The sequence below is a fragment of the Lemur catta genome, chromosome 3 (assembly GCF_020740605.2).
Source record: "Lemur catta isolate mLemCat1 chromosome 3, mLemCat1.pri, whole genome shotgun sequence".
Lineage (NCBI taxonomy): Eukaryota > Metazoa > Chordata > Mammalia > Primates > Lemuridae > Lemur > Lemur catta.
This window is the reverse complement of record NC_059130.1, coordinates 36,463,343-36,488,826: the sequence shown is the minus strand read 5'-3', so window position 1 is coordinate 36,488,826 and position 25,484 is coordinate 36,463,343. Positions and strand designations below refer to the sequence as shown.

The 25,484-nt window shown below is 34.0% G+C and overlaps 1 protein-coding gene across 5 annotated transcripts in view; it reads left to right on the top strand.

Moving 5' to 3' along the window:
- Positions 1–25,484, top strand: part of AXDND1 (axonemal dynein light chain domain containing 1) — a 119,461-nt gene that overhangs the window by 22,420 nt on the left and 71,557 nt on the right. For 4 of the 5 annotated variants that reach the window (XM_045547251.1, XM_045547252.1, XM_045547254.1 and 1 more), the window contains 6 exons: positions 282–422; positions 1,108–1,212; positions 12,086–12,206; positions 18,930–19,105; positions 20,342–20,417; positions 22,363–22,597. In XM_045547251.1, coding sequence (XP_045403207.1) covers positions 282–422; positions 1,108–1,212; positions 12,086–12,206; positions 18,930–19,105; positions 20,342–20,417; positions 22,363–22,597 — 854 coding nt within the window. Of the gene's footprint in view, positions 1–281; positions 423–1,107; positions 1,213–12,085; positions 12,207–17,594; positions 17,697–18,929; positions 19,106–20,341; positions 20,418–22,362; positions 22,598–25,484 lie in introns of all 5 variants that reach the window. The other variant, XM_045547255.1, reaches the window with a different exon arrangement.

Below are 25,484 nucleotides of genomic sequence, written 5' to 3'. Positions count from 1 at the left end.
AAATAAGACAAGTCCTTATTTTTGTTTTACATCTCAGATATGTTATTCCAAATAATTTTGGCTCTGGTTACAATACTCCACAATTGTTCATTCATTTTTATGGCCAGGCGGAAAAACACAGCCTAGATCCCTTTTTTTTCCCCTCCTATCTGTTCTTCCTACATATCTTTTGTGAATGTCTATTTATTATTTATTTCCCTAATATTACTTTCTTGCATATTTTCTGACTCCTTTTTCTTTTCCTTTTGCATGATGTCTTTTTTCCCTTCTTTCTCACACAGAGAGAGGTATGTACAATTGCTTGACCAGATTGCTCGGCAGATGACTGATTTCTACAAAGACTTGGTAACTCAGCGAGTAATGGACCAGCGCATTTTAGAAGAACTGTGTAATGTTAAGCATGTTATTGAAGAACTGACCAGGTAAAAACTGCAATTATCTTAAACACAAAACAAAATGCAAAGTCATTTGTTCAGGGAAAGTTGAATGATTAAAGGTAAAGGCTTCTTTCATGTTTAGTAAGAGAACAGAAAGAACTGGATATCATTGTAGATACAGATGTAGAGCAATGCAGGTTAACACAAAACTAAGGTTCTCTGTATATTTGACAGGGAAAATATTCTTACTCTTCCTTCCAAGATCCAGACACTTATCTTAATCAGGTTTACAGAGCAGTGTCATGATTATGGATATTAAGGTTCAAATCTCAAAGAGAATAAGTGCTGCATAATAGTCAAGGTTAGTGATCATCTAACCTTGAGGCGAGATGATTAGTGGTGAGAATAAAGAGGACAGGAGAGGCACACCAGAGAGTGGGGTAGAGCAGCATGGAGGCCTGTCAGTATCTGCCTCCACTCCATTCTAGAGGATCCTCCTTCCCCCATCTTCTTTCTGCTTTTTCTTGCCAGCCTGATTCTGTAGCCAAAACTGTCGAGATTCCATCCAGAATGTCCACTAGATTTCTGGATTTGGTTTATAAGGTGGAAAAACTAGGAAGGGAAGAACACATAATAACTGAGAAGATACATCAGTATAAATCTGATTTCCTGAGTAGAAACTTTTGGAAGTTTCCAACTATGAATTTAAATTTTCTTTGCTTTATTTCAGAGAACTGTGTCTGGTTCGGGCACATGATGTGAAATTAACAAAGGAAGCAGAGAAGGCCCACAAGGATTTGGCACAAGCTCTTTTAGATGCCGAAAAGAATGCCAAGTGAGTTGCTTAGTTTGTGAAGCATATATAGGGGAAAGAGGAAAAGCTTATATAGCTTCTGAAATGATAAATACGTTACTAACTTCTTGAATTCTAAAAACACATACAGCTTACTTTATCTGAATTTAGTTGGTTTCTCATTCTGGATGGAAAGAAAATAAAAGATGATCTTTCTCTTAGAGACAGACTATTGGTTTCAGCATTAATAATTTTTTTGAAGGAGGTTTGCAGCCTATTACTTTCTGGTTTTCTAGAAGAAGGTATAGAGAGGCAGTATGCATAGCACAGACTCTGGAAGCATACCACTTGCTGTGCAACCTTGGGGGAGTTGCTTAACTTTTCTGGGCTTCAGTTTGCCCATATTTTTATGAAATTGGGATTATAATATAACCTACCTCATAGGGTTATTATGAGTATTAAAGGAATTAATATAAAGAAAACAGTTAGAATGGTGCCTGACACCATAGTCAGTGCTATGACAGTATGAGATATTATTCTTATTCTAGTTCCTTTAATGAAATTTTTTAAGGTATGAAGTATTCCAAACATTCAGAAGAAGAAAGCATTATAATGAACACTCATGTACCCTCCATACTGAATTACCAAATGTTAGCCATTATGTCATACTTACTTCACCTTTTATTGGAAAATGAAATTTTATAGAAACATTTGAGGTTTTCTTTCAAAATCTCTCTCTCTATTCTCCTTCTTCCCTCTTCAGAGTTAATCATTAGTCAGCAGTTGTTATGTAACTTTCCTGTCCATGTTTTTCTATTTTACTACATATTTACTTATCAAAAACCATATATGTTATTGTTTCATATATTTTCAAAATTTGCTTTTACCAACCAAATACTATTCTTTTGATATCTGTCCATTATGATGCATATAGAACAAATTAGTTTATTTTTACTGTTATATAATATTAAAATCATATAGTAAGTATGACATAATGGCTAACAACTTGAAACAATGTCTTTCAGTATATAGTTGACCTTGAAAAATGTGGAGATTAGAGGTACCGACTCCTGTGCAGTCAAAAATCTACATATAACTTTTGACTCCTCCAAGACTTAACTACTAATAGCTTACTGTTGAGCGGAAGCCTTACCAATAACATAACCAGTCAATTAACCCAGTTTATGAATTATATAATGTATTATTATAATAAAGTAAGCTAGGGAAAAGAGAATGTTATTAAGAAAATCATAAGGAAGAGAAAATACATTGACAGTACTGTACTGTACTTACCGATACTATAAGTTTATATCATCTGTTTATAAGGTCAGTCATCTGTCTGAAATGGCAGCAACTGCAGCTGCAGACCTCATTCTATGGTACATATCAAGCAATTCAACTTTTTCTTGTAATATTATGACTTTTTCCTTGGAGTACTTCTAGTATCACTAGTGGCACTTCATATTGGTCCCCTGGTGTTATTCAGCATTTACAGTATTGCACTAACCATGATGAAAAATACATGAGAACTGTGTAAGAGATCACTTTTTACTGTTATATGCAACTTACTGGAGAGACAGACTGCTCACGTATTTTAAGCATGTACAACACTTGAACTCACTGCAATAGCACCAACAGGTAGCTACAAAATTATTACAGTAGTACAGTATGTACTACAGTTACTTTTTAAAAAAATTTCAGAATATTATGGGGGTACAAACATTTTGGTTACATAAATTGCCTTTATACCACCCTAGTCAGGACTACAAGCATGCCCATCTTCCACACAGTGCAAGCTCCCATTAGTTGTGAGTTTACCCATCTCCTCCTCCCCCTCCCACCTGCCCGACACCGAATGGATGTTGCTCCACATGTGCACTTAAGTTTTGATCGATTAGTACCAATTTAATGGTGAGTACATGTGGTGCTGGTTTTTTCATTCTTGTGATACTTCACTTAGTAGAATGGGCTCCAGCTCCATCCAGGATAATACAAGAGGTAGTTTACCATTTTTTATGGCTGAGTAGTACTCCATGGTATACGTATACCACATTTTATTAATCCACTTATGTATTGATGGGAACTTGGGTTGTTTCCACATCTTTGCAATTGTGAACTGTGCTGCTATAAACATTTGAGTGCAGATGTCTCTTTATAGAATGTCTTTTTTTCCTTTGGGGTAAATACCCAGTAGTGGAATTGATGGATCAAATGGTAGTTCCACTTTTAGTTCTTTGAGGTATCTCCATACTACTTTCCATAGAGGTTGTACTAGTTTGCAGTCCCACCACCAGTGTATGAGTGTTCCTATCTCTCCACATCCATGACAATAGTTGTTATTTTGGGACTTTTTGGCAAAAGCCATTCCCACTGAAGTTAAGTGATATTTCACTGTGGTTTTGATATGCATTTCCCTGATGATTAGAGATGTTGAGCATTTTTTCATATGTGTGTTAGCCGTTCATCTATCTTCTTTTGAAAAGTTTCTGTTCATGTCCTTTGCCCACTTTTTGATAGGGTTGTTTGATTTTTTCTTGCTGATTTTTCTGCATTGTATATATTAATAAATTATAGTTGTCAGCCTTTTATTGGATGTATAGCATTGCAAATATTTTCTCCCATTCTGTAGGTTGTCTATTTGCTCTAGTGATATTTCCTTGGCTATGCAGAAGCTTTTTAATTTGATCAGGTCCCATTAATATATTTTTGTTTTTGCTGTGATTGTTTTTGGGGTCTTCATAAATTCTTTGCCTAGGCTGATATCTGTAAGAGTTTTTCCAACATTTTCTTCTAGCATTCTTATAGTTTCTTGCTTTATGTTTAAGTCTGTTATCCACTGTGAGATCCTGTTTCAGTCTTCCACATGTGGCTATCCAATTTTCCCAGCACCATTTATTGAATAGTGATTCTTTTCCCCAATGTAAGTTTTTGTCTCCTTTGTCAAAGATCAGATGGCAATATGAGATGGTTTTATATCTGCGTTCTCAGTCCTGTTCCATTGGTCTATGTCTCTGTTCTTGTGCCAGTACCATGCTATTTTGGTTACTATAGCCTTGTAGTGTAGCTTGAAGTCTGGTAAATTGATGCCTCCAAATTTGTTCTTTTTGCTTAAGGTTGCTCTGGCTATACGGGGTCTTCTCTGGTTCAAGATGAAGTGTCAAATTATTTTTTCTAGATCTATGAAAAATGATGTTGATATTTTAAAAGGGATTGCATTGAATCTGTAGATCACTTTGGATAATATAGACATTTTAACAGTATTGATTCTGCTGATCCATGAGCACAGTATTTCCATGTGTTTAGATCCTCTGCTATTTCCTTCCTCAGTGTTTCATAGTTCTCCCTGTAGAGGTCTTTCACCTGTTTAATTAATTATATTCCTAGGTATTTTATTTTCTTTGATGCTATCATGAAAGGTATTGAGTCTTTGATTTGGTTCTCAGCTTGACTGTTGTTGGTGTATATGAATGCTACTGATTTGTGTACATTGATTTTGTAACCTGAGACTTTGTTGAATTTGTCGATCAATTCCAGTTGTCTCATGGCAGACTCTTTGGGGTTTTCTAGATATATGATCATGTCATCAGTATAAAGCAATAGTTTGGCCTCTTCTGCCCCCATTTGGATGTGCTTGATTTACTTCTCTTATCTAATTGCTCTGGCTAGGACTTCCAGCACTATGTTGAACAAACGTGGTAACAGGGCAAGCTTGTCTGTTTCCAGTTCTAAGCAGGAATGCTTTCAGTTTTTTTCCCCATTCAGTAGGTGTTTACTGTGGGTTTGTTGTATATGGCTTTTATCATTTTGAGGTATGTCCCAACTACATCTATTTTGTTAAGCATTCTTATCATAAAGGGGTGCTGAATTTTGTCAAATGATTTTTCTGCATCTATTGAGAGGACCATATGGTCTTTGTTTTTACTTCTATTCATGTGGTGAATTACATTTATAGATTTGCATATGTTGAACCATCCCTGCATCTCGGGGGTGAAGCCCACTTGATCATGATGAGCAGCAGACTTTGGTTTGCTAGCATTTTGTTGAGAATTTTATATTCATCTATATTCATAGGGGATATTGGTCTGTAGTTTTCTTTTTCTGTTGAGTCCTTTACTGGCTTTGGTATCAAGATGATGTTGGCTTTGTAAAATGTGTTGGGGAGGATGCCTTACTTCTCGATGTTGTGGAATCATTTCTGCAGGACAGGTACCTGTTGTTCTTTGTATGTCTGATAAAATTCAGGTGTGAAACTATCTGGCCTTGGCCTTTTTATTTTTTGGAAGATTTTTTATTGCTGCTTCAATGTCAGTACTTGATTTGGTCTGTTCAGGAATTCTATTTCTTCCTGATTAAGCCTAGGGAGGCTGTGTGTTTCCAAGAATTTGTCCATTTCCTTCACGTTTTCAAGTTTATGTGCATAGAGATTTTTATAGTATTCAGAGTTTTTCCTTACTGATAGAGCTTATTAGAGTCCTTTCTTTTCTGCTTCTAGTTAGTCTAGTGAGAGGCATATCAATTTTATTTACATTTTGAAAGAACCAACTTTTTGTTTCATTGATCTTCTGTATTAATCTTCTTTTCTTCTGTTATAGATTTCATTTAGTTCTGTTCTGATCTTAGTTATTTCTTTTTTTCTGCTGGATTTGGGATTGGTTTGGTTTTTTTTTTTCCAGTTCTTTGAGATGACTCATTAGACTGTTGATTTGTGATCTTTCTGTCTTTTGGGTGTAGGCATTTATGGCTATGACTTTTTCTCTCAGGACTGCTTTAGCTATATCCCACAGATTTTGATAATTTGTGTCCTTGTTATCATTTAGTTCAAAGAATCTTTTGATTTCCCTCTTAATTTCCTCCTTGACCTGACTATCATCCAGCAGTAGGTTGTTTAGTTTCCATGAGTTTGCTTAGAGATGAGTGTTTCTGTTGGAGTTGATTTCTAATTTTATTCCACTGTGGTCTGAGAAGATGGATGGTATAATTTCTATTTTTTAAAAATTTGTGGAGACATGTTTTGTGGCCTAGGAAGTGATTAATCTTAGGAAATATCCCATGAGCTGATTAGAAAAACATATATTCAGTAGTTTTTGTGTAGAATGTTCTGTAAATGTCTGTTAGGCGCTTCTGTTCTAGAGTTTTGTTTAAGTCCATTGTTTCTTTGTTTATTTTCTGTTTGAAGAATATATCCTGTTCTGTCAGAGAGGTGTTGAAGTCCCTGGATATTATGGTACTATTGGTATCATATTGTTTAGATCAAATAGGATTTGGTTTATGAATCTGGGTACACCTGTGTTAGGTGCATAAATATTTAGAATTGTTATGTCTTCTTGTTGAATTGTTCCCTTTACCATTATATAATGACCATCTTTGTCTTTCATTACTTCTGTTGATTTGAATACTATGTTATCTGATATAAGAACTGCTACAGCAGCTTTCTTTTGGTTTCCATTTGCATGGAATATTGTTTTCCATCCTTCACCTTGAGTCTCAATGAGTCCTTGTGGGTTAGATGTGTTTCCTGGAGACAGCAGATACTTGGCTTAAATTTATGTTTCCATTCAGGCAGCCTATGTCTCTTCAGTGGGCAGTTCAAGCCATTCACATTTGTTGAAAGAATTGAGAAATGGGGTGGATTTCTGTTGATCCTGTTGAGTAGAACTTTGTTGCTTTGTTTTCTCTCTTGAGCCATTGTGGTATCTGGCTTTTGACCTTTAGCTTTTAGGTAGTTTTACACTGGTGGATGTCTGTTGTTCTTATCTGTATATAATGCAGTTCTGAGTACTTCCTGCAGAGCAGGTCTTATCTTGACAAATTCTCTCAGTGTTTTCTTGTCTGAGAAAGACTTTATTTCCTCCTCATATAAGAAACTTAGTTTTGGAGAATACAAAATTCTAGGCTAGCCATTATTCTGTTTGAGAAGACTGAGAATGGGCCCCAATCCCTTCTGGCTTCTAAGGTCTCAGTTGAGAAGTCTTCAGTTAGTCTGATGGGTTTTCCTTTGTAAGTTACCAGCTGCCTTTGCCTCATGGCTTGCAGGAGTGCCTCTTTCATATTTGTCCAGTCTGAGGACTGTGTATTGTAGTGTTTGCCTCTTTGCAATGAATCTCCCAGGTGTCCTTTGAGCTTTTTGTACCTGGATATCTAAATTTCTAGCAAGGCCAGGGAAATTTTCCTCAATTGTTCCCTCAGTAAGGTTTTCCAACCCTTGTGTATTTTCTTCTTCACCCTCAGAGATGCCTGTGATTTTTATGTTAGGGCTCTTTATGTATTGCTATATTTCTTGTAGGCTTTGCTCATTCCTCTTATATGTCTGCTCTCTGTGACTGACTTATTTAATTGAAAAGTATTGTCTTCAAGCTCTGAGATTCTTTCTTCTGTGTGATCTAACCTATTCTTGAGGCTTTCCACTATGTTTTGTAATTCCTTGAATGAATTTTTCAGTTCCAGAAGTTCTGTTTGATTTTTCTTTAATAATACAATTTTTTAATGAATTTTTCATTCATTTTCTGTATTGTTCTTGTGGTTTCATTGTGCTGGGTTTCCATTTTATCATGTGTTTCATTGACCTTCCTTACAATCTATGTTCAAAATTCTTCATCTGTCATTTCAGTATTCTGATTTTGGTTGGTATCCATTGCTAGAGAACTGGTGTTCCCTTTTGGGGGTGTCATTTCACTTTGATTCTTTATACTTCCAGAGTTCTTTTGCTGATTCCTTCTCATCTGGAGCAGCTTTTGCTGCTTACTTTTCGTTTTTCTTTTGTTTAGATGTAGAGCTACTTTTATGCAGCTATGATTTAATATTCATCTCTATGTTTATTTATACTTGTCTTGACTGCAAATAATGCCTTGTATGGTCTGTAAGTGTTTGTGTGCCTAAGTTTTGATATTAACTTTTTATGATATATTTGTTTATATTTTATGGTATTAGATGATCAAATAGACTGGTATCCATATATATATTTTATGCATTCATGATATACCTTTTTCTTCTTATTTATTTATTTATTGGTATTTCTAGATTATGTAGTTCATTTACAGGTTTTCTCAAGTTTTCACAAAACTCAAAAAAATTTTCAAATGTATTTATTGAAAAAAATTCTTGCATCTTGTCAATAAATGCCACTTGATCATGGTGGTTTTTTTGTTTGTTTGTTTGTTTGTTTTTTATGTGTTGTTGGATTCAGTTTTCTAGTATTTTGTGGAGGATTTTTGCCTCTTTGTTCATCAGGGATATTGGCTTGTAGTTTTCTTTTTTGGCAATGTCCTTGACTGATTTTGGAATCAGGGTAATGCTTGCCTCATAGAATGAATTAGGAAGAATTTCCTCCTCCTCTTCAGTTTTTCAGAATAGTTTGAGATGAATTAGTGTTAGTTCTTTTTTATAAGTTGGGAAGAATTCAGCAATAAAGCCATCTGGTCCTGGGCTTTTCTTGGTTGGGAAACTTTTGACTACAGATTTAATCTTGTTACTTGTTATTGATCTGTTCAGGTTATCTGTTTCTACCTGGTTCATTCTCAGTACGTATGTGTCCAGGAGTTTATCCATTGCCTCTAGATTTTCCAATTTGTTGACATATACTTGTTCATAATAGTCTCTAATTATCCTTTGTATTTCTGTGGTATCAGTTGTATACAGTAGCTGGGATTACAGGTATCTTCTTGTGTTTCTGATTTTATTTATTTTGGGTCTTCTCTCTCTTGGTTAGTCTATCCAGTGGTTTATTGTTTTCTTTTATCTTTTCAAACAACCAACTTTTCATTTCATTGATCCTTTGTATTTTTTTAGTCTCCATTTTGCTTAGTTCTGCCCTGAGCTTTATTATTTCTTTTCTTATACTAATTTTGGGTTTTGTTTGGTTTTGCTTTTCCAGTTCCTTGAGGTACACTTTTAGGTTCTTTATTTGAAACCTTTCTACTTTTTTTTGGAGATGGGGTCTTGCTGTGTCACCCAGGCTAGAGTACAGTGGTACAATCATTGCTCACTGCAGCCTCAAACTCCTGGACTCAAGCAATCTTTCTGCCTCAGCCTCCCAAGTAACTGGGACTACAGGTATGCACCACCATGTCTGGCTATTTTTTTTTTTTTTTCATTATTTTTAGAAACAGGTTCTCACTATGTTTCCCAGGCTTGTCTTGAACTTGTCTCAAGTGGTCTTCCTGCTTCAGCCTCCTGAGTAGATGGGATTACAGGCATGAGTCACCATGTGCAGCTCATCAAAGTTTTTATTTTCTCCTTAATTTCTTCATTGACACAATGGTCATTGAGGAGCATGTTGTTTAATTTCTACATATTCATATAGTTTTCAGAGTTTCTGTTGTTATTGATTTTTAGTTTTAATCTATTGTGGTCTGAAAAGATACTTCATATGATTTCAGTTTTTAAAAATTTGTTGAGACTTTTGTGGCCTAACACATATTCAATCCTGGAGAATGTTTGTTGTGTGGATGAGAAGAGTGTGTATTCTGCAGTTTTTGGATAAAGTATCCAAAATGTTGGATAAATGTCTGTTAGATCCATTTGCTCGAAAGTGCAGTGTAAGTCCAATGTTTCTTTGTTGATTTTCCATCTAAATGATCTGTCCAATTCTGAGAGTGAACTGTTGAAGTCCCCAGCTATTGTTGTGTTACAGTCTATTTCTCCCTTTAGATCTAGTAATATTTGCTTTATATATCTGGGTGCTCCTGTTATTGGGTGCATATATATTTCAAATTGTTATATTTTCTTGCTGAATTGATCCCTTTATCCTTACATAATGACCTTCTTCATCTCCTTTTACAGTTTTAAACTTATGTCTATTTTATCTAAGTTTAGCTACTCCTGTTTGCTTTTAGTTTCCATTTGCATGGAATATTATTTCTATTCTTTTTTTTTAGTACTTTCATAGTTTTGGGTCTTACATTTAAGTCTTTAATCTGTTTTGAGTTAATTTTTATACATTGTGAGAGATAGGGGTCTAGTTTCATTTTTCTGTATATGGATATCCAGTTTCCTCAGCACTATTTATCAAAGAGACTGTGCCTTCACCTTGAATGTTCATGGTGCCCTTGTTGAAAATCAGTTGGCTGTAAATACATGGATTTATTTCTGGTTTCTATTCATTCCATTGGTCTTTGTGTCTGTTTTTATGCTGGTACCATGCTGTTTTGGTTACTGTAGGTTTGTAGTATATTTTGAAGTCAGGTAGTGTGATGCCTCCAGCTTTATTCTTTTTGCTCAGGATTGCTTTGGCTATTTGGGGTCTTTTGTGGTTCCATATGAATTTTAGGATTGTTTTTTCTATTTCTGTGAAGAATGTCATTGGTATCTTGATAGGTATTGCATTGAAACTGTAGATTTCTTTGGGCACTATGGTCATTTTAACAATATTAATTCTTTTAATCTATGAACATCGTATGTCTTTCTACTTTTTTGTGTGTCATCTTTAACTCTTTCATCAGTGTTTGATAGTTTTCCTTGTAGAGATCTTTCACCTCCTTGGTTAGATTTATTCTTAGATTTCTTGGTAGCTATTATAAATGGGATTGTCTTCTTGATTTCTTTCTGCTAGTTCATTGTTGGTGTGTAGAAATGCTGCTGATTTTTGTATGTTGATTTTGTATCCTGCAACTTTACTGAATTCATTTATTAGTTACAAGAGTTTTTGGTGGAGCTTTAGGGTTTTCCATATATAAGATCATATTGTTTGCAAACAGGGCCAACTGACTTCCTCATTTTCAATTTGGATGCTCTTTATTTCTTTCTTTTGCCTAATTGCTCTGGCTAGGACTTTCTCTATATATTTTTTATAAAAATTAGTTTAAGCAATATATTTTATCATTTGGGTTTTTTCACTTTATATCATAAAGAATTTTCCTTAATACTTTCCAAAGTATTAAGAACATGGTCTTTAGTTAGTTGCAGAGTGTTTTTATCATAGAACTACATAATGTTTTCATCTGGCCAATCTCTTATTGTTGGACATTGAGATTGTTTCTGGATTTTTTGCTTTTGTTGTTATAAATTAGGGTCATTAGTTCCTTTTTTAAAAAAAATTGAGAGGTCTCATTTTCAGACAGTGAAGTGCACAAATCTTAAGGGGACAGCTCAATGAGTTTTTCCATGTATATTCTCCTGTATGAATTTCTTCTCAATTATTTTGAACAAATGGAAGCCTCCAAATAGGAAGAGGCTTCAAGAACTGATGTGGTGGTTCCTGACTTTTGCCAGATTGGTAGAATTCTACATCATTGGCCTTTAATTCTCGTATCAAAGTTAACATCCCTTAGGAGGAAGGGTTTTAAAAGATTTCTGAAATGCTACTTGTCCCTTTACAATTTCTGTGTTCATCTTTACCTCAGAAAGGCTTTTAATTTTAAGAGAAGCTTCTGTGTAAATTAGAAGGGAAAGTTATGTCCTGGTAGACATAAAGAAATAATAGTTCAGAAAAAGCTGATTAATTATACTTAAGCTTTTGGATTGTTGGGAGAGAATTTTCTTGAATTATATCAAATTATATATAATTTGAAATTTTAGTGGCTCACAATTGTTGAGCTTTGTGCTGTCAATAAAGAATCCTAGGTCTATGAGCAAAAAAGCTTAATAATAAAACTACTACTTTACTGTTACTTGTATTCTGAATTTTTCGTTAGATATGCTGTTGTTATACCATTGGAATATTATGTTCTGAAAATGCTAGTGAATAAATAGAGAACAGGAAACAATATATTGGATTTCCACTTTCATTAAGACTATTGTAAGATTTATAAATAAATGTGAATTTTTTCTTTTGACTATATGTGTTATCAATATATTCAGCAATTATGTCATAATTACCTTATGATGAGTCTTAAAGGAACAAATTACCTATTCTAGAATAAAGTTCTTTTATTTATAAAAAATATTTGTTTATATAGCTGTTTCGCAATTTTTCTTATAGAATGGTAGAAGAATACCATGACTTATATACACTACAAAGAGGCAGGATGGAGAATGATATTAGACAATTAATGGCAGAAAGAGATATCTGGAGTTCAGCCACATATGAATTGGCCCTAAAGGTTAGTTCATATGGATTCACAACTCAAATTTATTTTTTATAATTTTCAATAATCTAGACAAAAACTTTAAAAAATGAAGATGTATATTATTAACAAATAATATAGCTTTTGTGGGCCTTGAAAAGGGAAAGTTAAACTTTTTCTTTGTTTCTTTTCTTATTTGGCACCTAGCTATTGCACAATTAAGGGCTCTTTTTTTCATCAGAATCTATGAAGTATGAAAAAGAATTCCTTTTCTGTTGTTTGGGAACATGTTAAAATCTTCAACTTTAATTTATACTATTTTGTAAGATTTATACTATTTATAATAAGTTTATACTAACTTATACTATTTATTATAACTTATAATAAAGTAGGAAAGGTGGTTCTTGCTTTTTTTCACATAACATAACCATATTAGAATCACTGGATATCATACTCTATTACCTTGGTACACAAGGTAACAAGTCTGACATCTGGGACTTACTGGTATTAACAGTGAATTTTGACCCTAAACAGATTAAAAAATTGGTTCAGTTGGATTGGTTCATTGCTCCACTGGTGGCAGGTCACAGAGTTCTCCATGGAGATATTCTGTATTAATACATCTGCATTAGAGTTCTGTATTAGACCCTTCCCCATGTAGTTTGTTAATTATTTAGATGAAAATGTAGAAGGCATCCCTGTCAATGTACACATATGTCCCAAAGCAAGAGAGAAAGGTAATACACTGGATGGTGGAATGAAGACATGTTTATTTAGGAAATTTCATTTACTTGACAGAGATAATTATTATAAATGTAGAACATTAATGGGGACATGCTAGAGCCATTCCCATTCAAGAAAGGTGAAAGGATTTCTGCTATCACTAGAAGCCCTAATTCACTAATGAAATGCAAATAAAATCAAGAGGTATAACTACTGAAAGGAACCTACAAAATCACTATTGTTTGCTTATTATGCAATTATCTACCCAGAAACCTGGAAAAATCAATTTAAAGATTATTTAAGTAAATTAGCTTTTGATAAGGTAGCTGGATACAAGATAAATATGCAAAAACTAACAGATTCCCTACATACCAATAATAAGCAATTAGAAATGCAAAGAGGGAATAAACTTAACAAGAAAGACAAGACCTACATGTTTAAAACTCTAAAACTATATTAAAGAACTTAAAACTAAATAAAAGGAGAGCTATATAATATATCACTGGTTGAGAACAATAGTCAATATTATATAGATGTCAATTCTCTCCAAATTAATTGATAAATTCAATATAATTCTATTAAAAATCACAATATCTATTATTTTTAGGAGTAAGTTGGTTATAAAACACATCTGGAAGAATCTGGACGTGAGAATAATAAAACATTCTAAAAGAAGATTAATAAATAACTTGCTCGTTATCAATCTCTAGTGTTTAAAAAAAGGAAAACAAAGAAAAAAATAACTTGTACTTCTAGACATTAGAATGTATTCCAAAGTTAAAGTAACTAGGATGTGGTTCTTGGGTAAGAATAGATAAATGCAACAGAACAAACTAGAAAGTTCAGAGATAGACTCATGTGTATATGGGATATTCAAATTGGTTTGGCACAATTTCTTATCCAATTGTTAAAAAATTTAGATCTCTACTTTATAAAAAAGTTTACATAAAAGAGTAAATCCCAAAAGGGATAAAATATGTAAAAGTAAAAACAATGAAACTATAAATACATTAGAATCAAATATATGAGAACTTTTTATAATATTGAAATGAGGAAGTCCTTTCCAAATATGATATGAAAACTTAAAATTATAACTTTCATGTGATGACAGTCACCAGGAACAATAGCAAATAACAGACTGGGAGAAAATGTTGGTACCTTATATTACAAACAGTTAATATTACTAGCATGGTCTAATAAATAAATTTTTAAAATAAAAATAATCTAGTAAAACAATGGGAACAGAATATAAACAGATAATTCAGAGTAAGAAATTCAAATGGCTAATAAATATATGAAAATATTTTCAACCCTACCAATAATCAATAAGATGGAAAATAAAAAATAATTAGATAACATTTTTAGCTTAACAGATTAGCAAACTTTAAACAGATGATAAACATGGACACTTTCATATACTGTTGATGAGAATATAAATTGGTACAGCCTTTTTGGAGATTTTTATATGGGCTAACAATATTTTAAACTTTTATCTCTTTGATCAAGCAATCCCACTGGTAAAAATCCGTTCCTGTGAAATACTAGTACAAGTGAATAAGGATGTGGATGTTCATTTCAACATTGCTTATGTTTACAAAAATAAATTAGGTTATTGAAATAACCTACATATCCATCAGTAGGGGAAATAAATTATAGTTATCCAAACTATATTAGAATACTTAACATATTAGAAACTAAGCAGTCATTTAAAAGAATGTTGTAGGTATACGTGTGGAAAGAGGGCTATGATAAGTAAAAGAAACAGCAAGTTTCTAGCATTCTGGGAGGCCAAGGCGGGAGGATTTCTTGAGCTCAGGAGTTCGAGACCAGCCTGAGCAAGAGCGATCCCCCGTCTCTACTATAAATAGAAAGAAATTAGCCAAACAACTACAAATAGAAAAAAAATTAGCTGGGCACAGTGGCGCATGCCTGTAGTCCCAGCTACCTGGGAGTCCGAGGCAGAAGAATCGCTTGAGCCCAGGAGTTTGAGGTTGCTGTGAGCTAGGCTGACGCCACGGCACTCACTCTAGCCCGGGCAACAGAGTGAGACTCTGTCTCAAAAAGAAAATAAAAGAAAAGAAAAGAAACAGCAAGTTTCAGAATAATATAAAATGCTATGTATATTTAATTACAAGTATCACAAGTATAAAGTACACAAATTTAATGTACTTTAAAAAAAGGAAAAAAGCATCACAAGTATATAACAAACTAGGTATGTGGAGTTTGTATATGCACGCACACATAAAATCTTCACTCAATGGACCAACAAACCAATAACACTATCTTTAGTGAGGGTTGTGTGGGCTGCTGGGAATTTTGAATTTTTACTTTATACTTCTGTATTGTTTGACTTTTAACAATTATGCCTCAATTATTTGACTAAGAAAGGTAATTTTTGGCCGGTCACAGTAGCTCACATGTGTAATCCTAGCACTCTGAGAGGCTGAGGCAGGAGGATCGCTTGAGCTAAGGAGTTCAAGAGCAAGAGTGAGACCCATCTCTACTAATAAAAGAAAAATTAGCCAGGTGTAGTGGCACGCCCTGTAGTCTTAGCTACTCAGGAGGCTGAGGCAGGAGTATTGCTTCAGCCCAGGAATTGGAGGTTGCAGTGAGCTACCATGAAGCTACTGCACTCTAGCCAGGGCAACAAAACGAGACTCTGTCTCAAAAAAAAAAAAAAAAAAAAAAAAAGAGAGAGAGAGAAGAAAAGAAAAAGACAGATAATTTTGAGGATCTATATATACCTTTTTTTTTTTTTCTTTTGAGACAGAGTCTCACTCTGTTGCCCGGGCTAGAGTGCTGTGGTGTCAGCCTAGCTCACAGCAACCTCAAACTCCTGGGCCCAAGTTATCCACCTGCCTTGGCCTCCCAGAGTGCTAGGATTACAGGCATGAGCCACCGCACCTGGCCAAGGATCTATATATTCTTTTAAGAAAACTTTGAGCACCTGTTATGTGTGAGACATTATGCTATGTACTGGTTAGTGAAACAAAAATAATTAAGACAAAGTTCCTGCTCCTAAAAACTTAAGGTATTCAAATATCTCAACAATTTAGAATTATTGACTTATCCAGACAAATGAAATATTGGTGGGATAAATGTGTAGATTAATCTTATTAATATGGTTAACATTAATTATTACCATAATTAATATTATTATAAAAATGTAGCAGCTGTCATTTATTCAGTTATTACTATGTGCCAGATATTTTGCTAAGGGAATAATTAGCATAGTTCTTACAGTAATCCCAATTACCCACATTTTTCAGACAAGGAAATAGATGTAATTTGCTTAAGCTCACATCGTTAGTAAATGGTGAACTTAGCAAGTCTGACTCTAGAGCCTGAACTCCCAATTATCATGCTATACGACCTTCAGGGACAAATAGACAAACAAAACTCAGGACAACCACCTAAAGGAGGAGAACCCAGTGTAAGAGCAGTCCATGAGGAAAAAAAAAGATCTGTGATGTTGAAATGACTGTGAATTCACTATAAGGCAACTGTATGAAATGATTCTTAAAACATTTCTAGACTCTTACAAGATTAAAAGTAAAGAGACTAAATAGAAGGAGATAACTCTCCCTTTTTCCTCTGGAATGGCCAGACTTCATCTAGAACACAGTGTTCTATCCTGATGCAGAATTTTTAAAGGGACATTGACATAATTCAGAACAAATAATCATGACAGTAAATATGTAAGAAACAAATATGAGTTAGGCATGTTCAATAAGAGGAAAAAATACAAAAGACAAATGAGCTCCATCACACTAAAAGTATTTAAAAAGTAGAAAATTGACCCAATTAGGGGTTTCTATAGAAGAGTATCTTGCATTGATGGGCTTTGTGCTAGATCATCCCTAAAATTCCTTCCAACCAGAAGTGACAGCTAGAATGTCAACTCTCTGAAAATAAGGACTTTATCTCTTTTGTTGATGGCTATGTCCACAGTGTCTAGAACAGTCATTTTTAAATGACTATACAATTGATTAGATATATGAGTGGTTCTCAAAGTGTGGCCCAGAGACCCTGCTGCAAGTCTATGAGACCCTTTCAGGAGCTCCATGAGATCATAACTAGTTTCATCATAATACTAAGATGTTATTTGCTTTTTTCACTCTCATTCTCTAATGAGTACACAGTGGATCTTTTGAGTAGCTACTTGGCATGGGACGTTGCAACAGATTGAATGGAAAAGCACACGTGAGAATCCAACTCTATTCTTTTAAGGCAGACATTTACATTTGTAACAATGTAAAACCATGGCACTTTTTCACTCATGTTTTGAAAAAATATAGTTATGTTTTCATAAAATGCTGTTTATGTTAATGCAAAATGGGATTATTAATGTTTAAGTGAATTAATATATACATATTTTAAATAATTTTAATTTCTAATACAATAAGTATCAATAGATATAATTCATACAAATAAAAACACTTTGGAGTACTCAATAATTTTTGAGTGTAAAAGGGTCTTGAGGTTAAATTGTTTGAGAACTTCTGCTATCTACTGTAATTTGGTTCCAATTCAGTAGTTTTAGAAAATATGAATTTGTGATTCACATTAGTTAATGATTTAAACAAGAAATTTTGGTTGAGTTAATGATTCAGTGAAAAATAGATATATTTAATCAGTATAATAAATTATAGTGGTTTGTTAATGTTTTAGGTTCTTGACTATAGTACATTATTTTTATAGGTAATTGAAAGAAACAGAGTCATATTGGCTAAAAGACTTTACCTTAATGAAAAAGGCTGGAATAAATACACTAAGCATTTCATCATACTGCTTTCAACTAAGGTAAAGCTCAATTCATTTAAGTTATGGGAAGAAAAACTCCAAATGTTGAGGGTTGAGACTATAAGAAATTTTTGCTAAATTTACAGATTTTTAAGCATTGCTTTATATTTGTACTTTATTGTGGGCAGAATGAAAAATCTAAGGAAAGGTGAATAAAGGCTCTCAATTCCTTATATTTGTTTTCTACCCTAATTAAAGTAATTTATCTAAGTTTATCAACATTACAAATTGTTCATAGAATTATGGTTACATTAGTGCTTAGACTAAAGAAAAGTAAGTAGCTATGTTTATTTATTCATTTATATTTTTTGGAGACAGAGTCTCACTCTGTTGCCCAGGCTAGAGTGCCCTGGCATCAGCCTCACTCACAGCAACCTCAAACTCCTGGGCTCAAGCAATCCTCCTGCCTCAGCCTCCCGAGTAGCTGGGACTACAGGCATGTGCCACCATGCCCGGCTAATTTTTTCTATATATATTTTTAGCTGTCCAGATCATTTCTTTCTGTTTTTAGTAGAGACGGGGTCTCGCTCTTGCTCAGGCTGCTTTCGAACTCCTGACTTCGAGCGATCCTCCCGCCTTGGCCTCCCAGAGTGCTAGGATTACAGGCGTGAGCCACCGCGCCCGGCCAAAAGTGAGTAACTATGTTTATTGATAGTTGCATTATTGATGCATTCTATGCAATTTGATGGGAAAATTCAGTGAACACACTAGGGAAGAAAAGGAGGGAACTGGCATCTAGTGTTTTTCTACTGAGTCAAGCCATGTACACTAGTCATTGCACTTAATTCTGAAAACAATCCTATCTGTGATATAGGCATTAAGTTCTTTATTTTATGGATAATAGAAATCAATGATGAATAGATTAATAGATTAATGTCACCCAAGGTTACACAGCCAGTAATGGCTATGATTCACATGTGGTTCCATTTGGCTTCGTGGTTCCTGTTCTTCCCAATGTGCACCACATGGCTCCTGTGAAAGTCCTCTGGGAAAATTGGGTTTGTGTTGCAAAGGAAAAAAATCTTGTCCCTAATACTTTATGTACCTTGGAAAACCCATCACCAAATGAACTGTGTACTGATGATGTTTTGAAAGAGGAATATCTTCAATTTTTGATCAATTCCTTATGGATTTCTCTGTTATTACAATATAAATAATGGCCTGGTATATATTAATGAATATTTGTTGCATAAGTTAAATGAATAGGTTGTTTGATTCATGCTTTTTATCTAGGACACTGCAGACCTTGCACAGTTGCAGAAGTTGACACAAAAATGGAGAAACTCAGTGAATAAATTTAAACTGGAGATAGAACATACTGAAGAGACTACAAAGGAGAAGTTGCAAATTGTTAAGGACAGCCTTATCAAATGGCAGCAGTTCTTCGGAAATAATAAATGGATCACAAAGTATTTTGTTTTTCTGATTATACTATATCATGTCTGATAACTCAGTCCAATTCTGTTTCTCTCTTTTACCTTATGATTACTCTAACATTAATTTGGGGGAGGTAATCAGCAATCCTTACAAAGACACAATCCTGAAAAGGATCTTGAATAGTCTTGTGGTTTCTAGTGGTTAGTATCTTTGGAGTCCATCCTGACCATCCCCCTCCATCCAGCTGCTGCTGCCTCCATTTGAGTTCAACTCTTTTTCTTGACTTTTCTCTCTTTTAAAAATAAAGTCAACTTATGTCATTAGTATTGGCAAAGTTGAGTATCTGGATCCATGTGCAAATTCATGTGTGGAGAAGTAAAACCAATGGGTGGCAATTACAGGGAGAGTAATTTTGATTGGTTGTTATGCTTTGTAATGATTAGAGAAATCTGACAATGGAAGAAGCTTCTAATAAAGTAGTTAATTTGAGGCCAAATACGTAAGTCATAGCCAAGGTTAGTGAGAATCTATACTTTGGATGCAGCCTGGACTAGTTGATTTCTAAGGTTCTTTTAAACTTTAATATACTTTGTTGAGGAGACACATTTGGGTGCCATTTCCATTTTAAATTGAGAACAATGGTTTCAGTTTTTCATACCCCATAAAGGGTTTCCCACTTAGTAGATTTGGAAGTTCTAGAAGCTGAAGCTGGTACATCTCCTAGCTGTTTGCTGCTGCCATGTGCCCATTTCTATTGTATGTGATGCTTAGCTGGGCAGGGAGCACAGGTGGCCATGGTTCTCTTCTCTCTTTGTCTTCAGGAACTTTTTTACCAATAGCTTTCATCTTGTGAAACTTCATAGACATTAAAGGAAACTCTTTCTTACCATAGTTGGGACTCTTGTCTTAAAAGTTGAGCCTTAATTACTCAGCAGGCTTTCTTTCTATTTATATATTGTTTTGGGAGCTGTATTTAACAGGAATTCTCATGATGATCTAGTTTTGAATTCTCAAAACTCAGAGACCACTCTTAAAAAAAAATACTGTCATGGCCCATGGCCCTGTAGCTTGGTTACTCAGGTCTAATTGAAGCCTGAATTTATAATTTTAAAGATAAATACCTATGGAGAGAGGGGCTGGACCTGGAACGCATGCTTAAAAATCATTGAGGAGAAACATAATATTAATTGTTTAGTGTATGGACTTATGATTTTCTTTGTTTATACCTTGTTATGAAACCTTTCTCTTGTTGTATTTTCTTCTTTCAGTGGAAAAGGCATTTTATCCCCGAATAGGAGAAATACATTCGATTCAGTTCTTTCAGACTTCAAGCAGTGGCAAAAAGTAAGACTTTCTATTAGTAAAAAACAGCTTGGTAATCAAAGCGCTGGTTGTCAACTTGACATTCCTTCGTACAACTGAGGCATATCTTATCCTTTAAAAATGACATATAAATATTTATGAAAGGCAAGGAAAACATAAGACCATGGAGGATTTTAAAAATATCTTTAATTTTTTCATTTCTATTTCAAATTTTAGGGCCAAATAAAGTTAGGCTGCTAGAAAAGAAATTGGGAAAAGATACTTGAGTGGCAGTGAGGGTAGTTCTGATTCTCTTATCTAATTGTCAGACATAAGTAACATTTGTGCCTCTCCTGTATCTGGCTTTTGTTTTAAGGACAAATTGGACTTTTAAAATTAATAACGTATTTTTTATTGTGGTAAAATATACATAACATAAAATTTACCTTTTAACTATTTTAAAATGTACGGTTTGGTAGCATTAAGCACATTCACACTGATATACAACCATCACCACCACCATCCATCTCCAGAACTCTTTCATCTTCCCCAGCTGAAACTTTGTACTCATTAAATAGTGACTCCCCATTTCTGCCTCTTCCTAATCCTTGGCAGCCATTATTCTACTTTCCGTCTGTGAATGTGACTACTCTAGGCACCTTGTATAAGTGGAATCATACATATTTTCCTTTTGTGGTTGGCTTATTTTCCTTGGCATAATGTCCTCAAGGTTCATCCCTATTGTAGCATATTTTAGAATTTTCTTGTTTTTTAAGGCTGAATAATATTCCATTATATGTCTATACCACATTTGCTTTTATCCATTAATAAAATCTTTCTAAAAGGGTTTGAGCTTTGAAAATAGGTTTCATTAATCAGATTACATTCATGTTATAGTAATTTAACAAAGGAAAATATATGACACTGAAATACTTCCAAAGTGAATATCAAAGCCGTGACTTAATGAAATTTTGTTCAGATCCCAAGAAATCATTTTTTCTTTCAGAATGACTTGAGAATACTCTCAAAATTGAAGATGTTTGCAGTTCTACATACAATATACCTAGTTTAGTGACTTTTTTCTGCTATTTATCTAGCAGTTTTGATATGCATAGATAAAATTTAAAAAATAATGTTTTTTAATTTATTAGGACTAATAACTCACTTATTAAGCACTTACTCTGTCAGGAGCTGAAAATGTTTTACGTATATTATCTTTCTTACTCTTCATGGCAGCAATATGATGTGGATCTTATAATCCCCATCTCACAGGTGCAGAAACTGAAGCTTAGGGATGTTGAGTAACTTACCTAAGTTATCTATAAATGGTAAGTGGCAGAGTCAGAATTTGAGTCCAGGTGTCTCCAACTCAAAATTCTTATGCTTAATTGCTCTTCTCCACACCTCCCTACACTGATTACTCTTAATGAAGGATGAGTGATATTTCCATTATCTGAGTCACAAATAATGGCAAACTTTATGTATATAAATTGTACTTTATTTTTTCCATAAATATTTATTGATATGTCATGTTCAAGACTTGGACTTGGGGTTAGGCAGATAAATGAAACATGAATAAAATATAACCTGTACATTCTAGGAACTTTCCCAATCTAGTGGGGATCCTGTAAACAGATATATTACAACCTTACTAAAGCAAATAGTAATTAAATATGCTCATCTCTCTAGGACTTAATTACCTGTCACTAATTTTTTACCCACATGGGATTTAATAGAATGATTTTTATTCTGGTAAACCGTGGGTTATCTCATAGAGTATCAAAATTAATTTAAATTTACTTTAATTTTAAAAATCAAATATATGTCACATACTATGTCTTTGAAGAAAAAATGGTATGTACAATAATAATAGGATATGCAACTCCAAAATAATTGGGAGTCACTGGGGAATAAGGATCTGAGTAGACTTTGATAAAATTATTACTGAACAATATGCAATTTTCTCCCCTTCCCTTTCACTCTCTAGGTGCTGCGTGAGGAGAAAGAAAAGTTTACTGGGGATTTTCTAGTGTCAAAATATGATACTCTCAAGATTATTAAACATTTACAGGAAAACTGGTCAGATATTGGGCTTGGGATATTTGGTCGCCATAAAAGTTTGGAGGGAGAGATGCCACCAGAGCAACAGTACATGGAGCAGATGATCAAAAGCATAGGAAGACTCTACAAAGAATACGAAATAAGAATAAATGGGGACAATGGTAAGGAAAAAACCATGATAGTTAGATTTCTTGGCATTATAAAGCATTTCAACAGTAATTATTTTTAATACAATTAATATTTAAAATAAAAGTCATACATGCATACAGTATTAAAAACAAGCAAAACTGCAAAGCATTGAGAATCACTTTATTGAAACATAATTTATTTACATTGTAATTCACCTAAAGTGTACAATTCAATGATTTTTTAGTATATTCACAGACATGTGCATCCATTACCACAGCCAAGTTCAGAACATTTTCATCAAAATAAACCTCATACCCTTTAACTTTCACCCTCTTATCCACCCCCATCTGTGCCTCAGTCCTAAGTCTACTTTCTGTCTCTATAGAGTTCCCCTTCTGGACTTTCCTATGGATGAAATCATATACTATGTGAACCTTTGTGACTGGCTTCTTTCACTTAGCTAATGTTTTCAAGGTTCTTCCATGTTTTAGCATGCATCCCTATTCATTCATTTCTATGGCCTAATATTCCTTTGTATGTATATATCACAATTTTTGTTTATCATTTCATCTATTGATAGACATTTGTGTTTCTAGGTTTTGGCTATTATGAATAATGTTAATATAAACATTTGTGTACACTTTTCTGTGTGGACATTTATTTTCATTTCTCTTGGACATATACTCATAAGTGGAATTCCTGGTCATTTGATAACTCTATCTTTAAGTTTTTGAAGACTGCTACAATGTTTTCAAACTGCAACAATGTTTCATAAATGCATCATTTTATTTTCCCACCAGCAGCGTATGAGGGTTATGATTTTTCTGTATACTTGCTAGCACTTATCTTGCTTTTTAATGCTAGCCATACTAGAGGGTGTGAAATAATATCTCATTGTGATTTTGATTCATGTTTTCCTGATGACTAATGATGTTGAGCATTTTTAAAGGCTTACTAGCCATTTGTATATCTTCTTTGGAGAAATGTCTGTTCAGATCCTTTGCCCATGTTTTTTTATTTTTTCTCAGTTAGACAAAAATTGATATGTATACTATTGGTTGATAACACACATAGAAAGAAAAGCAATATTCTAAAGTTGCATACTACTGGAGAATAGACACCATTGTTCAACATTGATGGATATTGTTATGTTATTATGCACTATGATTGCTTGTGTTAGACAAATGTTCACCAGCTGACAGCATAACTCTTTGAGAATTTCAAATAGAGTGAGACTGTCCGGGATATTAGTCCGTGAAATAACATTCTACATCAGTGATTCTCAAACTTTAGTGGATTCAGAATCACTTGGGGATTTGGCGAAAAATGCAGATTTCTGAGCCCTGCAATCCAGTCGTTCTGGTACACTGTGTCCAGAGAGATGCCCACAAACTGGCAATTTTAGCAAGCATCCCAGGTGATTCTGATGCAAGTGATCCAGGTACCATAATTTTAGAAAAAAATATTCTTTTTTTTTTTTTTTTGAGACAGAGTGTTGCTTTGTTGCCCAGGCTAGAGTGAGTGCCGTGGTGTCAGCCTAGCTCACAGCAACCTCAAACTCCTGGGCTTAAGTGATCCTCCTGCCTCAGGCTCCCGAGTAGCTGGGACTACAGGCATGCACCACCATGCCCGGCTAATTTTTTCTATATATATTTTTAGTTGTCCAGATAATTTGTTTCTATTTTTTTTTTAGTAGAGACGGGATCTTGCTCAGGCTGGTCTCAAACTCCTGATCTCAAGCCATCCACCTGCCTCGGCCTCCCAGAGTGCTAGGATTACAGGAGTGAAGCCACCACGCCTAGCCAGAAAAAAATATTCTTTATTATGAGCCAGTTAGTAACTTGCTCTAATATAAATGTAAAACACCCTCCCCTCACATACTGTAATGATTCTTTGCCCATGTCTTAATTGGGTTATTTGTCTTTTTATTATTAAGTTATAAGAGTTCTTAATATGTTTTGTATACAAGTTCCTTTTCAGATACATGAGTTGTAAATACTTTCTCCTATTCTGTGGGTTGCCTTTTCATATTCTTGATCATGTCCTTTTAAATACAAAAGTTTTTAATTTTGATGAATTCTATCCAATTTATCCATTTGTTTCTTTTTTTGTTTGTGTTTTTGGTGTCACATCTAAGAATTATTTGCCAAATTCAAAGTCATGACTATTTACCCTTATGTTTTTTCTAACAGTTTTATAGTTTTGCTTTTATATAATAGCATTTGATTCATTTTGTGTTATGAGTAAGGTTCCAATTTCATTCTTTTACATGTGGATATTCAGTTGTCCCAGCACCATTTGCTGAAAATACAATTCTTTCTCCATTTAATGGTTTTGGCACCCTTGTTGAAAATCAGTTGACCAGAAGTATGGGTTTATTTTGTATCCTCCAGTCTATTCCATTGATCCATATGCCTGTCCTTGTGTCACACAGTCTTGAATAGCATTGCTTAATAGTAAGTTTCAAAATCAAGAAGTGTGATTCCTCCTGCTTTATTTTTTTCATGATTGTTTTGGCTATTCTGGATCCCTTGCAATTCTACATGATATTTAGAATTAGCTTATCAGTTTCTAGGAAGAAGTCAGTTTTGGATTTTGATAGAGATTGTGTTGCATCTATATATCTGGGAAGTACTGTCATCTTAACAATGTTAAGCCTTTCAATCCATAAACATGGATGTTTGTTTTTCAATTATTTAAATTTTCTTTAGTTTCTTTAAACAATATTTTATAGTTTTCTGAGAAGTAAGTTTTGTGCTTCTTTTGTTAAATATTTTCTTGAGCCTTTTATTCTTTTATATGCTATTGTGAATGGAATTTTTTTTCTTAATTTCATTTTCATATTGTTCATTGAAAGTGTGTAGAAATAGAATTGATTTTGTATGTTGATCTTGTATCCTGCAACTTGGCTGAACTCAT